Source organism: Amphiura filiformis, chromosome 2 (assembly GCF_039555335.1).
Source record: "Amphiura filiformis chromosome 2, Afil_fr2py, whole genome shotgun sequence".
In the NCBI taxonomy this organism is placed as follows: Eukaryota; Metazoa; Echinodermata; class Ophiuroidea; order Amphilepidida; family Amphiuridae; genus Amphiura; species Amphiura filiformis.
The window spans coordinates 17,449,027-17,462,231 of record NC_092629.1 but is presented as its reverse complement, the minus strand read 5'-3'; the positions used below and the strand labels follow the sequence as shown (position 1 = coordinate 17,462,231).

General features: G+C 35.7%; 1 protein-coding gene across 1 annotated transcript in view; it reads left to right on the top strand.

The window, feature by feature from the left end:
* Positions 1-13,205, top strand: part of LOC140145950 (protein O-linked-mannose beta-1,2-N-acetylglucosaminyltransferase 1-like) — a 214,351-nt gene that overhangs the window by 167,663 nt on the left and 33,483 nt on the right. The window contains 2 exon segments of the mRNA XM_072167688.1: positions 8,565-8,658; positions 12,965-13,101. Coding sequence (XP_072023789.1) covers positions 8,565-8,658; positions 12,965-13,101 — 231 coding nt within the window.

Sequence of the window (13,205 nt, the reverse complement as noted above, 5' to 3'; positions counted from 1 at the left end):
AAACATTGCTACATACAACAGACAAATGTGTAATATTATTAATTTGAGAAAAGTAGAATTGTACAAATAAATCATTATAAACAATCCATACCAACCTGCAACAAATTTGACCATGTACTTGAAAACTTTGCATTTATACAGCAGGAAAAAGTCAAGTTGACTATAAGTTACTTAAAAAGACAATATATTTTAAGAACTGATTAAGTTACATTGTATCTTAAAGCACAAGCAAACAGAGTGGGTCTTTTATATCTGATTAATTTCTATTTTACGTTTAAGAGCCAAGCTATCAAATATCATGAAAGTCTTTGTCCCAAATCAATGTCGGTTGCTAAAAAGTGTATTTCTTGAAGAAATCCAGCAAGTACACCATCACTTCAGTGTGGCAGAATTATCATGGCATTATATAGTAGGCTATTTCAGTGATTCTCTGTTCCCCCAAAAATCAACAGTGTATAATAATATTATATACTGCATTGATATAAAATTGGATCGATTGAGCCCATATTTTAAAACTCATAGCGAGACCAATAAATATTGGGCGTAATACATCAAATTTTATCATTATTATGTTTTGGATCCAATATTTTCACACACTTGGATTCAACAAAACATAATAATGACCTATATTGGGCTAAAATGATTACATTTATCATTTTAGGTGAAGATAAGTGTGTAGGTGAAGATAAGTGTGTACCTTCCAACCTAACAGATTTGACTACTTGTAAGTGTATAGTCTAAGTTCACAACTTAGGAGCTCTGAATACACACTGGTAGTGTTTCAAAACCAACACAAATGTCATCTAATATTGCTATACGTTTTTAGCGTTAAAAGCTAGTTTATAATAACTTGGTTTTGTTAATGGTGTTGGGCAAATGATGTAATGTGATAATGACATATCAACTTCTTTGTTCTTAAATTGCATAATTGCAATTAGCAGAATTGAATGAGATTCAGGGAGAGCTAGAGAGAGGGGGTAATTGAGGGAGCCAGAGAGAGTGGCTACTGAAGATAAAAATACTGGAGGGAGAGGGAGAAATAGAAGGATGGTGAATGTGATAGATAACCTACAGTATAATATTGCTATCTACTGAAGATAGCAATACTAAATTTTAGTATTGCTATCTACTGAAGATAGCAATACTAAATTTTAGTATTGCTATCTACTGAAGATAGTGATACTAAATTTTAGTATTGCTATCTACTAAAGATAGTGATACTAAATTTTAGTATTGCTATCTACTGAAGATAGTGATACTAAATTTAAGTATTGCTATCTACTAAAGATATAGTGATACTAAATTTTAGTATTGCTATCTACTGAAGATAGTGATACTAAATTTTAGTATTGCTATCTACTGAAGATAGTGATACTAAATTTCAGTTTTGTTGTCTACTGAAGATAACAATACTAAATTTCAATTTTGTTGTCTACTGAAGATAACAATACTAAATTTCAGTGTCTACTGAAGATAGCAATACTTGTATTGTTGTTTACTGAGTGAAGTGATGGCAGTTTCATTATTGCTGTCTACTGAATATAGCAATGCTAAATTTCAATATTGCTGTCTACTGAAGATAGCAATACTAAATTTCAGCATTCCTGTGTACTGAAGATACACAGGATTGGATTGCTAAATTTCAATATTGCTGTCTACTGAAGATAGCAATACTAAATTTCAGCATTCCTGTGTACTGAAGATACACAGCATTGAATTGTACTGAAGATATCAATAATAATTTTCAGTATTGCAGTGTACTGAAGAAAACTATCAAATTTCATTATTGCTGTCTACTGAAGATAACAGTACTAAATTCAGCATTGCTGTCTACTGAAGTTATAAATACTAAATTTCTGTATTGCTGTCTACTGAAGATAGCAATACTAAATTTCAATTTTGCTGTCTACTGAAGATAGTGATTGCTGCCTACTGAAGATAGTAAAATTCAGTTTTGCTGTCTACTGAAGATAGTGATTGCTGCCTACTGAAGATAGTAAATTTCAGTTTTGCTGTCTACTGAAGATAACACTTTTTCATCTGGTGTTTAAAAAGTAACAACTTAATTGTGCTATTTCAAAACATGAGAGAGCTACATGTAGGATAGAGAGAAAGATAACTTACAGTATAATAGCACTGTCTATATCCATGTTAATTTAATTGTTTGTCTCAAAGCTCCCAGGCACATTAATAAAATCTTGCACATTAACGACCAGGAAATTTAAATTTCATTTTTATTTCCTTTAAATTTTATTTTCCAAGTTCTATTATTAAATGCCCAACAAAATGGAAAAAATAAATGAATGCCTATTTGCCTCAGCCCAAGCACTTTGTTGAGTGTGTTTAATTCAGTAAAAGCTTTTCTTTCCACCTGCAACATACAACATGCAATTGTTAAACCCGGTTGACCCACACATAGCATCTATAGTCAAACTTATTAATAAATAAATGAAATAAAACAAAGTAAAACCATATTCAGCATTAATACTTACATTTCTGAAGAGCTCTGTAACAGACAATTAAATTAATATGACCCAACAACTTTCATCTTGTTTTGAAAGCAAAAACAAGATTTTGAAGAAGCGCAAAAGAGAGTTAGAGAGACAAAGAAAAAACACAATTATTGCAAAGTGGTATCATAACGTTTGGAGCTAAATTTTACTTAAACCAAAATCAGACGTAGACATGGAAAAATTGTATTAGTCAATTTGTAGAGTTCCGTACATGAATATTCTATTTTTATGTATGAAATATAATACAAATATGAGAGGTTCTGATTAAGACTATGAGCGAAGGTGACCTCAATGGAAGTACTATTTCCTGGGGGCTGTCGGGCCAGAAGGAAAACATTACTATTGAGGTCGGCAACAAGGGGCCATAGTTTTGAACGACAGACAGTATGTTTGTTTTATACTTCATTCATAGATTCGTTGTTCATTGATTGGTTAAAAGATTTATACTCACTTATGCAAGCCTAAATTAGGACTAAGTGTTGACTAGGTGTACCAGTCATGGGCTATTCCATTTAAAATCCATACTACCCCTGTGGAAGATTTTGGAAATATCTTTCACAGGGGGAGTATGAATTTCAAATTGAATGAACACATTAGCTTAAACTAAACTTGAATCATTCAGTGTTTTAAGGCTAAGCAAAGTTAAGAAATAATTAAAAAATCCTGTACATGTACCTTATTCTATTCCTTCATTTTCTCATTGTGATAAGTTCATCTCAACTTTGTGTGACGATCTGAACTGGTAGCACTAGCAGTTATTTTTGCAATCTGTTTTCATTCCGGTTCTTGGCTTAATCTTCGCTCTTCGGTGCTTTACTGTAATATTCCCTATGCATATCGTGGATGGCTTGGCCTATCCCAAATCACCCCGGCCAGCACCCATTTTTGAATCCATACACTTTATTCAGGAACTTCATTCTTGATTTGATCATGATGTTTCCTTCATGTTATTCTTACTTTATTGAAGATATTTTTCATGTAAATTAAGTTGACAATGACTGAGTTCGTGCATTGGCCCGATGCATGCCAGTAATGCATGGACATTGTGTTTACAATCAAACCCGGAAGTAACTGTGTGTCCCTGAGCTGACGTCATCAACGAAAACGCCCAATTTGAACCATTTCGTTTTGTAATTTAGGGGGTTGCCAATATCCAATCTTTGCATGGAGATTATGTCTATCCTGGTACGTTAGGCAAATAAAAAATATTCTTTTCTGCTTCCTGACATCATAAGCTTTCCATTGATATATAACTTTATTTTCAATGAGGTTCACCTTTAAGTTATTCTCTTTCAACCAAACCATAGGGACATGATTATATCATTGTAATGCTAATTTTAAAAAGAATTTACCTGTTCAATATCTCAAACAATGAAACTGGTGACATTACGTACAGCCCCATTTGGGGTGGACGGTCACATATGATCTCAACCCTAGGAGGCTAATTTCCATTCAAGTTTAATAATCTCATCTCTATTCACTCCTAAAGTGAGAATATCATGCTACATTGGTTTTCACCCTTTCTCTGCTTTTATATCAAAGCTTATGCCAAATTAAAATGTGCAAAAATGTTATAGTGCGAAAGTAGATAAAGAATGGCTTTAATGTTTGATAGGAGACCAGTAATAATTTGCCTAAAATGCCAGGAGCAATTGTTTCTCATTTAAGTAGGCAACCTAGTATGTGGTTGATTATTCTAGATGTTAAATTTGCTTGTTTAACTGATTTATGATCTTGGTGAAGTAGAGTGCTGTCTATTTCCCCCGGTATTTCCCATTAGGAAGGATCAGAAGAAAACAAACAAACTAACAATAATAAAGCAGAAAAATAGGAGAAGTTTCAAAAACAAGCAAAAATCTGTAAGTTGGTATTTTGTGAAAAACCAACGGCGTGAAAATTTGCAGTTTTACAGTACAACAGGCATATTGGGATGCCATACGATCCTCTTGAGAAGAGAGGGCCCTAATCGACTCAACAAGGATTCAGGTACTATACATAGTCAAAATCCTGGTCTAGTGTAGGATTGGATGTGCACTTGACTGGACATCAGGCCATAGGCGATTTAACGCTTATGAAGCTAACAAGTACAGTGAGGCCTGCCGGATGGACAGAGTAGGCCGTCATAACACTTGGCAGTGTTGAAAGCACTTTAAAAGGGAGCATGATACAAACTTGTATTATGAGATGTTTTGTGCAACATGGTTGAATTATGTTCATCCAAGTTGCTGTATGTTTTCCAGTTTGGTTAAAATTGATATTATCTGGAGAACTAGAAGTCAAATTTTGATGAGTAGGCCATCATATAATGCTTGGCAGTGTTGAAAGCACTCTAAAAGGGAGCATGATACAAACTTGTATTATGAGATGTTGGGAGCAACATGGCTGAATTATGTTCATCCAAGTTGCTATTTCTTTTCAGTTTGCTTGATGCTCAGTGTACTGACCATAGGCCTCAACATAAAAAGTCCCAAGTTTTGAAATATTTTCTCAAAATATCGAGAGCTATCTGTTGAGCCTCTGAGCCGATATTATACGCTTGTTTGTACTCATTTTAATGTAATAATAAAAAATTGAAACTTGTCATCTGCTCTCAACACCAGCATGGTGAGATCTGGAGAACCAAAAGTCAATTATTTTGATGAGTTGCTTACATTTATTGATGTATCTATGTATGCCCCTTTAAAATGGAGCATGGTACAAACATGTACCAAGATGTTGTGAGGGACTGTTGAGTAATGTTTGTTAGAAATAAGCGTCATATGAATTAAAATTGGCATTTTATATATGACAATGAAATGAAAGCTCAATGTTAATGTCTATTCGCCATCATAGGAGGTTCAGGCTTGACACCAAAAAGTGGCATTTTAGCACGTTAAAAGTAACAGAAATTAGGCAGTAACATAGTAGGATTTTTCCATAGGTGTCCTAACACATTTTGATGATGATTGTAGCTACACTCAAGCCTAACAGCCTCTGTGTGAATACATCTTGACTGGTCAAAAAAATCCTGCCACTGGATTTGGAGGATGAGAGAAGATTACATTGCGTTATTGCATTTGAAATCCATACACCTCCTATGGAAGACATGACCATAATCTCCCTCACAGGGGGTGCAGATTTCATATGGAGTTGCTCATTTAGATTTTCCATTTGAAATTCACACTCCTTGTGTGGAAGATTGAGGTCATGTCTTCCATAGGGGATGTGTGGATTTCAAAAGGAAAAGCCCATTTACATAGACAAATCGTTGTGTTGCTTCATCCTTTAAGACTAACTAAACTCAAGTATAACAAGCTCTGTGTGAGCATACCTTAAGTGGTCAAAAGAATATTCTACGATGCTGGCCTGAATTGGATAACTAGGAGTAGATTACGTTTTAATCATTGTGTGGCTTCATCCTTTAAGACTACCTAGACTCCAGCATAACAACCTCTGCGTGGACACACCTTGACTGGTCAAGAGATTGGTCTGTCATGGTAGCTTTAGAGCATTGAGTATTATTACCTAGTCAATCATTGTGCTGTTTTCAATTAGTTTTGTAATGAAGACTGCAATCCTAGTAGGTTTTATCTTGTCTCAGTCAGTCTTCTTGACTGTGGCAATGCTATTATATCTTCGATTGAGTGACTGTAAGAAGGGCGTAAGTGCATAATAATTACAAAGCACTTATGACATTCTTGCGCCCAACCATTGTTGATATGTTTGTCAGCTTGATTTAGGAGCTAAAGCTTTTTAGCTTAATTGTCTTGATGGATAGTGATTTTTCTACACTTTATTCAGAAAATCAATTGCCAATGAAAACCTGATAATGATACCTTCTAGGAACTACACATTTCTTATAATTTCTTTATTGCGTATACACATAAATTGGTAATGTCAATTGTGATACAAATTTGATAATTTCAATATCCTTGTGTAAATGTGTAAGGAGATGGTCACCAGATTGTACCCCTAAATGCCTCCATTCCGAATTGGTTCCTACGACCATGGTCATATATGGTTCAGGTTATGTTTAGAGTGTAGGCTTAAGGTTGGCAAGAAATTGCATTGTTTTACCCTACATACACTTCTAGTGCCCGTTTCTATTCATCGTTATGTATTCTTCTCCCGTGCATTATTTTCGCGAACTACCCTTCACAGCCCAAATTATATAAACCTGCACGCTAAACAATGCATTATCTAAAACCTGCACGCTAAACAATAGATTCTAGATAATACGTGCACGCTCAAATACTAGAAATACTACTTTCACATAACCATATAGTAGAATTAGGTGGCGCTTTTCGACACAGAGGTCACATAACTATATAATTGTCTGTTCGATATATATACCATCAAAAAAAATGCGAATATACATTCTGTGGTGTTAAAATGGTATAGTTACAAACGGTGTTCTATAATAGGGTACAATTACGAATAGGGTGCAACTCGCTAGACTTGAGTCCAGTCCTCGTTTACGGAGTTTAGGGTTAGGGTTTAGGGTTGGGGTAGGGCAGTCTTGTAATAAGACTAGTAGAGTTGCACCCTATAGAGGCCCTGCATCATTTTATCGATTGACTCCAAACAAAGGATTTGAACCGGTGTCCTTAACCGTAGTTATGGCGGAGTGCAGTCCATTCAATCATGTTGTCATCAACATATTTGATCGTAGTGCAGGGTTATGTGTGTGAGACGAACTGTCACGGTAGATTGCAATCATGCTTTTGTTGAATGCATTTGAGTAGTCCGCCATATTTACGGGATGATACGTCACATGCAAGGCCTCTATTTGGCAATATCATTGTCATAAATTATGATTAATGACCTCAAATAAATCAAACATCAAATGAGAATAATCGAGCTTCTATTCATTAAAAAGGGCCAAAAACAGGTGGATCATAATTATACAAGATGACACCATTGCAAAATATTCAGCATTTTACAAATGAAATACATGTAGGCCTATATCTAAAATAACATAGCCGGGCCCGGAAACACACACTAGCGCATAATATCATGATCATGCTTTATAATACCATAGGCCTTCAAACACATGTGTTGAAGGCCTATGATAATACTGAACAAATTGTTAAATCCCAATGTCGTGTGTTTTAATATAAGTAGATTTTAAAGTTCAAATTATAGAGCTATAAAGTCCAGTTGATATTCACCGTAGTACTAGTCGGACATCTAAATCGATCGTTTGAACTGGTTCAGTGCTCTAAATGATCACAACATAAAGTCAATTGGTTACAAACCATGCGTGAATAAGTTACTAAAGTATGACGTATGGCATAATCGATACCATTGATAGCTAACATACAGGGATTGATTTTCTTTACCAGTTAAATGCTAGGTAGCTGGTCAATGTCCTGACGGTGTTTTTAAAATGTAAGATATTTTCCTAATATTAAAACTAATATAATGAATGCAGCAATTAATATTGCCTATTGTTTTAATAGGCCTACACTCAAAGTGTATGACGGATAATGTACTTTCGTGCAAATGCATTAAGTCAAGATAATTGCACTTGCCATGGAGTTATTGCATTTAGCTCTTGAGCCTATCGGCTCTCGAGCTAAATGCAATAATTCCACGGCGCGTGCGATTATCTTGACGAATGCATTGCACTCAGTTCATTATCCTTATCATAAACTGTCAAACAGTGCTAGTGAGTGATCATTCAATATATAACTATGATTACAGTTCTCCATAATCTGTGTTCATAACATTGCTTTGTTTTCTCCAACAGGCAGTGCCTGAATGTGCACTACTTAATGACTGTGATTATTTAACTAAGATTATATTTTCCTCATCTTTCTTCATATCATTGTTCTTGTTTTTCTGCAGAAGATACTTGTTGGTGTACTTCTTATCAGTTATCATGAATATATTATAACAAAGATTATATTTCTTTCATCTCTCTTCATAATCGTATCTTTGTTCTTGTTTTCCTGCAGACGGTACTTGTTGGTGTACTTCTTATGACAGTTATCATGAATATATTATAAAAAATATTATTTTTCCTTCTTCTCTCTTCATAATCGTATCTTTGTTCTTGTTTTTCTGCAGACGGTACTCGTTGGTGTACTTCTTATGACAGTTATCATCAATATCTTATTCATCGCTGATACGGGACGCAGACTCAGGGAAGCCCAATTTGAAGGTAAACATCTTCACAAAATACAAACATCAAATAACTCTTTAATCTTTGTCAAAGACTATTCATGACTGGGGGTGAGTTGCGAAGTAGAGATGTGCGACCAAGGGGGGACGACAGGGTGCCGACAGAGCAGCAAAGTCGGGACATACAAGGATTGAGTTTTAAGGCACGCGAGTGGGCTAGTACACCTTAAATCGCCAGTCTGAGTGCGATTTATAGCACACCTGACAGCCTGCCTTAAAATTTCCAGAAGCGCAATTTGTAGCACATCTCTAATTTCAAAACTCAACCCCTGCTTCTAGACGCGAAGTCGCGAGTACCACATGTATAAACCACTTTGGTTTCTGTGAGTGTGTGGTACCCAGTAGTTTCTCTCCCTATGGATAATATAGGTGCATTGTCAGTAGCACAGACCAATAACTCTTACAGTGTTACCGTACACACCCCAACGACGGATGTTATTTATAAATGCTTTTTATCATGGGGTCTATTCAACACCGTTTAGCATTTGGGGTCTATTTAACCCCGTTTAGCATAAGTACGGATGACTAGGTAGTATATCCCTAGTTGCTTAGCTTTGTCTCATGCATATATCCCCGATTCATGGTGTTTACAAATGCACCCCCCACCCCCACACACCCCCACACTTAATTGTAAGATGTGTGAATTGGGAAGATCTGTGTGTAGCTATCCAAGTGGACAATCCAACCGTGACTTTGCTATGTTGCTATGCATGTGTGGATATATCCCCACGATGCTGGAAAAAATCATGTGTGTGTACCCCCAGTTATATAAGAAGGAAACGAATATGTCTATATCATCTGAATCTGTACTATGCAATAGGGGATCTCACCCTCCTCCCATGTCTAACTAATGCCCATAATAAGCAAACCAAGGGCATCTCTGTTTACAGGCATATCCCCAGTTTATCGGGATGGAACATAAATGTATCCCCGTTCCACACATCTTACAAACACATGAACACCCCCTGACATTTGTTTACAATACTCTCCTACATGACAGCCCATTTCTCTCGATTTTAAGACATGCATGGGTATGATACCCATCATTATTACACACAAAATATGATACAGCATGCATGAATGTTTTCCCTTCAAGTGATACTATTTTGAGTGATACCGACTGTTGATTAAATGCTAGTAGAAGTATAGGTCCTATCCATTTCATAGCTTGCAGAATACTTCAGATCAATGGTATTATATGCAGTTGAATAGTTGAAAGAAATTTGACAATCTGGAATCTAGTTGTATCATCTGTCTTAAAGGAATAGTCTACATTTTTTTCTGGTGTAACAAATTCTTCAAATAAGTTCTAAGAAAAAGTGGGTTTTGTTTTTTTTGAAAAAATAAAAAAATCTTTTCAATTCTCCCTGTCTTGGTTTTTAAAAGCAAGTGTGAAACTATACATTTCAGGAGTGGATATTCAAATTTGAGATCATTCATATAGGATGAAATAGCATGGCATAAATCGGATCATCCATTTACCAGTGGCGGCACTACGGGTGGCATTGCCTCCCCCTAATATTTTTCTTGTCCTCCAGTTTGCCCCCCCCCACACACACACACTTTTAAGGCAACAAAAAAATGTCCACTTTTTGTAGCAATTTTGTGCCAAAGGTTAACATTCGATGTATTGATGACAAGGTGTAATCTCCTATACTTTTTTGGCTGACCTCAAAGTCGGTAGTGACATCAATGCTTTTTCGAGGTTGTGCTGCAAGCAAGCTAACAAGCAGCCCTTGTATGTATATGCCCCATGTGATTTAATATGTACGTGATTAAACACTGAAGAGTAAAATATGCACCTACATCACTACCACACTTGAGGTGAACTAAAATATAATACCATCACTGTGTATATCGAAAAACTACATGCTTAGAAGTTAGAGGTGTTAAAATTGAAAAACCTCAATGTTTGGAGCATAACCAAGTTTGGAAGCACCTTGCAGGGAACTGTTGGAGTAAAATTTTGCTCTTCCAAATTTGTAAAGAATATGTTGAAAATGTTATCCAAAGTTTTGGATAAAATGGTTAACTTACTAAGTAGGGTCTAAAATTTAAAACAAAATGTCAATTTTTCAAAAAAGTTTCAGTTGCCAAACAACCATTCAACTGAAAAAATAAACAAAAATCCCCAAAATGCAAAATCTGGGTCGGTCGGGCCCAATAGAACAGGGGTTCTTTTTGTCGCTTTAACTTACTTTTTTCAGTGTACAAACCATATACTAAAACTTGCTTGATTTATTGTTCATACATACTCACGATATAACGACGTTTCTGATTGGATTTGGGCCCTTTTTTGTTGGTCATAAATTCCGTTTATGACCAGTACGCAGGGCATCAACAAGCTGCGTCACGCAGCGTTGGAACCCAATTAACACAATCCACGATTTGCTAGTGTTGCGTACACGCGCATGTCACCGCGCCCATCTCACGCCCAATATAACGCGTATCACACGTTCATTCCTGGCCGTTGACCTCATGAGCCGAGCTGCTTCCTGCAAGTAGGCCTACTCATTTTCTTCCAATTTATGAAGGAAAATTTTCTTCCAATTTATGAAGGAAAACGGTATGGAAATGTTATTTAAACTTGTAAACCCTTATTATTTTCATCTGTATTGAATTGCTAAGAATGTTGGGTATGTATGAACGGGGTTCATTCATAGGATTTCGGGCATGATCGCTGTTTATGCCCTCGGCTCACGCCTCGTGCGATAAACAGCGATCATGCTTTCAATCTTATGAATGAACCCCTAATTGTCAATGAGTTATGTACATTTCACAAAGGCGATGTTGGTTTTAGCCCTCTTTACAACATAACTCAAGAACCACAGGCCCTACAAAAGTATATCTGTGATATATGAATTCTTCTATAAAAAAAAAAAATTGCTCGCTATGTAATGATCAATGCAATTTTTGCCAAAGCTCGCTACTATTCTCAAGATGCTGTGAATGACCAAAATCGCAACAGTTTAAAGTAGTTGCTAACCTTAATCAACTTAATTTCTCTACAAACTGATGACCTGTAGTTTCCTAACTAAGCATCTGTTCTTCAGCAATGCATTTATATATTACCATCAAGTCCCTGATATAATCGCTAAATTAACCAGGACACGGCATGAAACCAGATCCTTAAATAACACAACATAAATTGGCTAAGACACAAAGACCTGCCTTAATCTTAGTCCAAATATTATACGGCCATCTTAAATGTCGCTTAGATATAGGTCTGATGTATAACGAGTGACAGCGACGCTACGACGACCTACGAGAACTACACGCTTTGCCTCGAGGCCGATCTTCCAACCAGACAAGCTACGTAAGGCGGTGGTTCAAAGCAATGCGCAGGGTTTTCATATATATCAGTAAGAAAGCTAGCTTTAACTCTCTTCGCGCGAGTGTCGACTGCAGACGACATGTTTCAAATTTTTATGAAAATTCAAAAATTTCAGAAATGTAAATTTTCATGACCATATTTGGAATGAGCATGCAAATTGCATTAAAATGAGTACAAACAACCCTAGTATTGGTTCAGTAGTTTGTAAGATAGCTCTTGATATTGTTAGAAAATATTTCAAAACTTTTTCTGTTGAAGCGCATGGCTAGCACGCAGAGCTTTAAGCCTTAGGGAAAAGTACACATTGTTTCTTGTTTCAGCACAGAGGGTGTATTACTGATGATAATTGTTACATAATATCACCAAATTAGGACTCTAATTGGTTGCTAAGGTTTATTTAGGAGGGATCCAAAGTGGATATATTATAAAACAGGAAAACATTTTCATGCTACTTTTATTTTTGTGATTTTCGCTTCAAAAACAGATACCAAGAAAATAATGTGTGAATATATTACTTTTGTGTATAGATCAAAAAGGACATTTAGAATTGCAATTTTAAAAACACCAAAAAAAGTGAAATGGTTCAAAAATTGACCCGCAAACAATATAATCATGAAAAAAATGTCACTTTTACATTAAATTATCGTCTAGCTTGAAGTGGGGATACTTCTTGATATTCTCCCAAAGTGGAAATGCAACAAAATTGAACGTGACAAATTTGGTCAGCTAGTTTTGTATGATATCCGAAAATACTTATTTCAGCAAAATCATTTTGATTTTGTTGTTTTTAGATTATGCATTTGTACCAACCTCTTAGGTTGAATGTGATGCACCTAATTAGTAAAATGTGGTCAATCTTTTATCCTTTTTTTTAGAGAAACTTCAAGCATCCTTTTTATTCTATTTTTGATTGTCGACTTAATTTAAATTATAATATTCTATTTGTTCACAGCCAATGCTGAGGAAGAGTTAGCGGCCGATGCAAGAGATTTAGACAACAATGACATCATATCTAGCCTACCCAATGAGATTGAGATAGAAATCACATCCAGTGCAAATAAAGTAGCTGTTTCAGTAGAGGGTACACCAGTAAGTATAAAGGTCAAAGGTCAGAGGTCAGATACCAATGACATATCTAGTCTACCCAATGAGATTGAGATAGAAATCACATCCAGTGCTAATAAAGTAGCTGT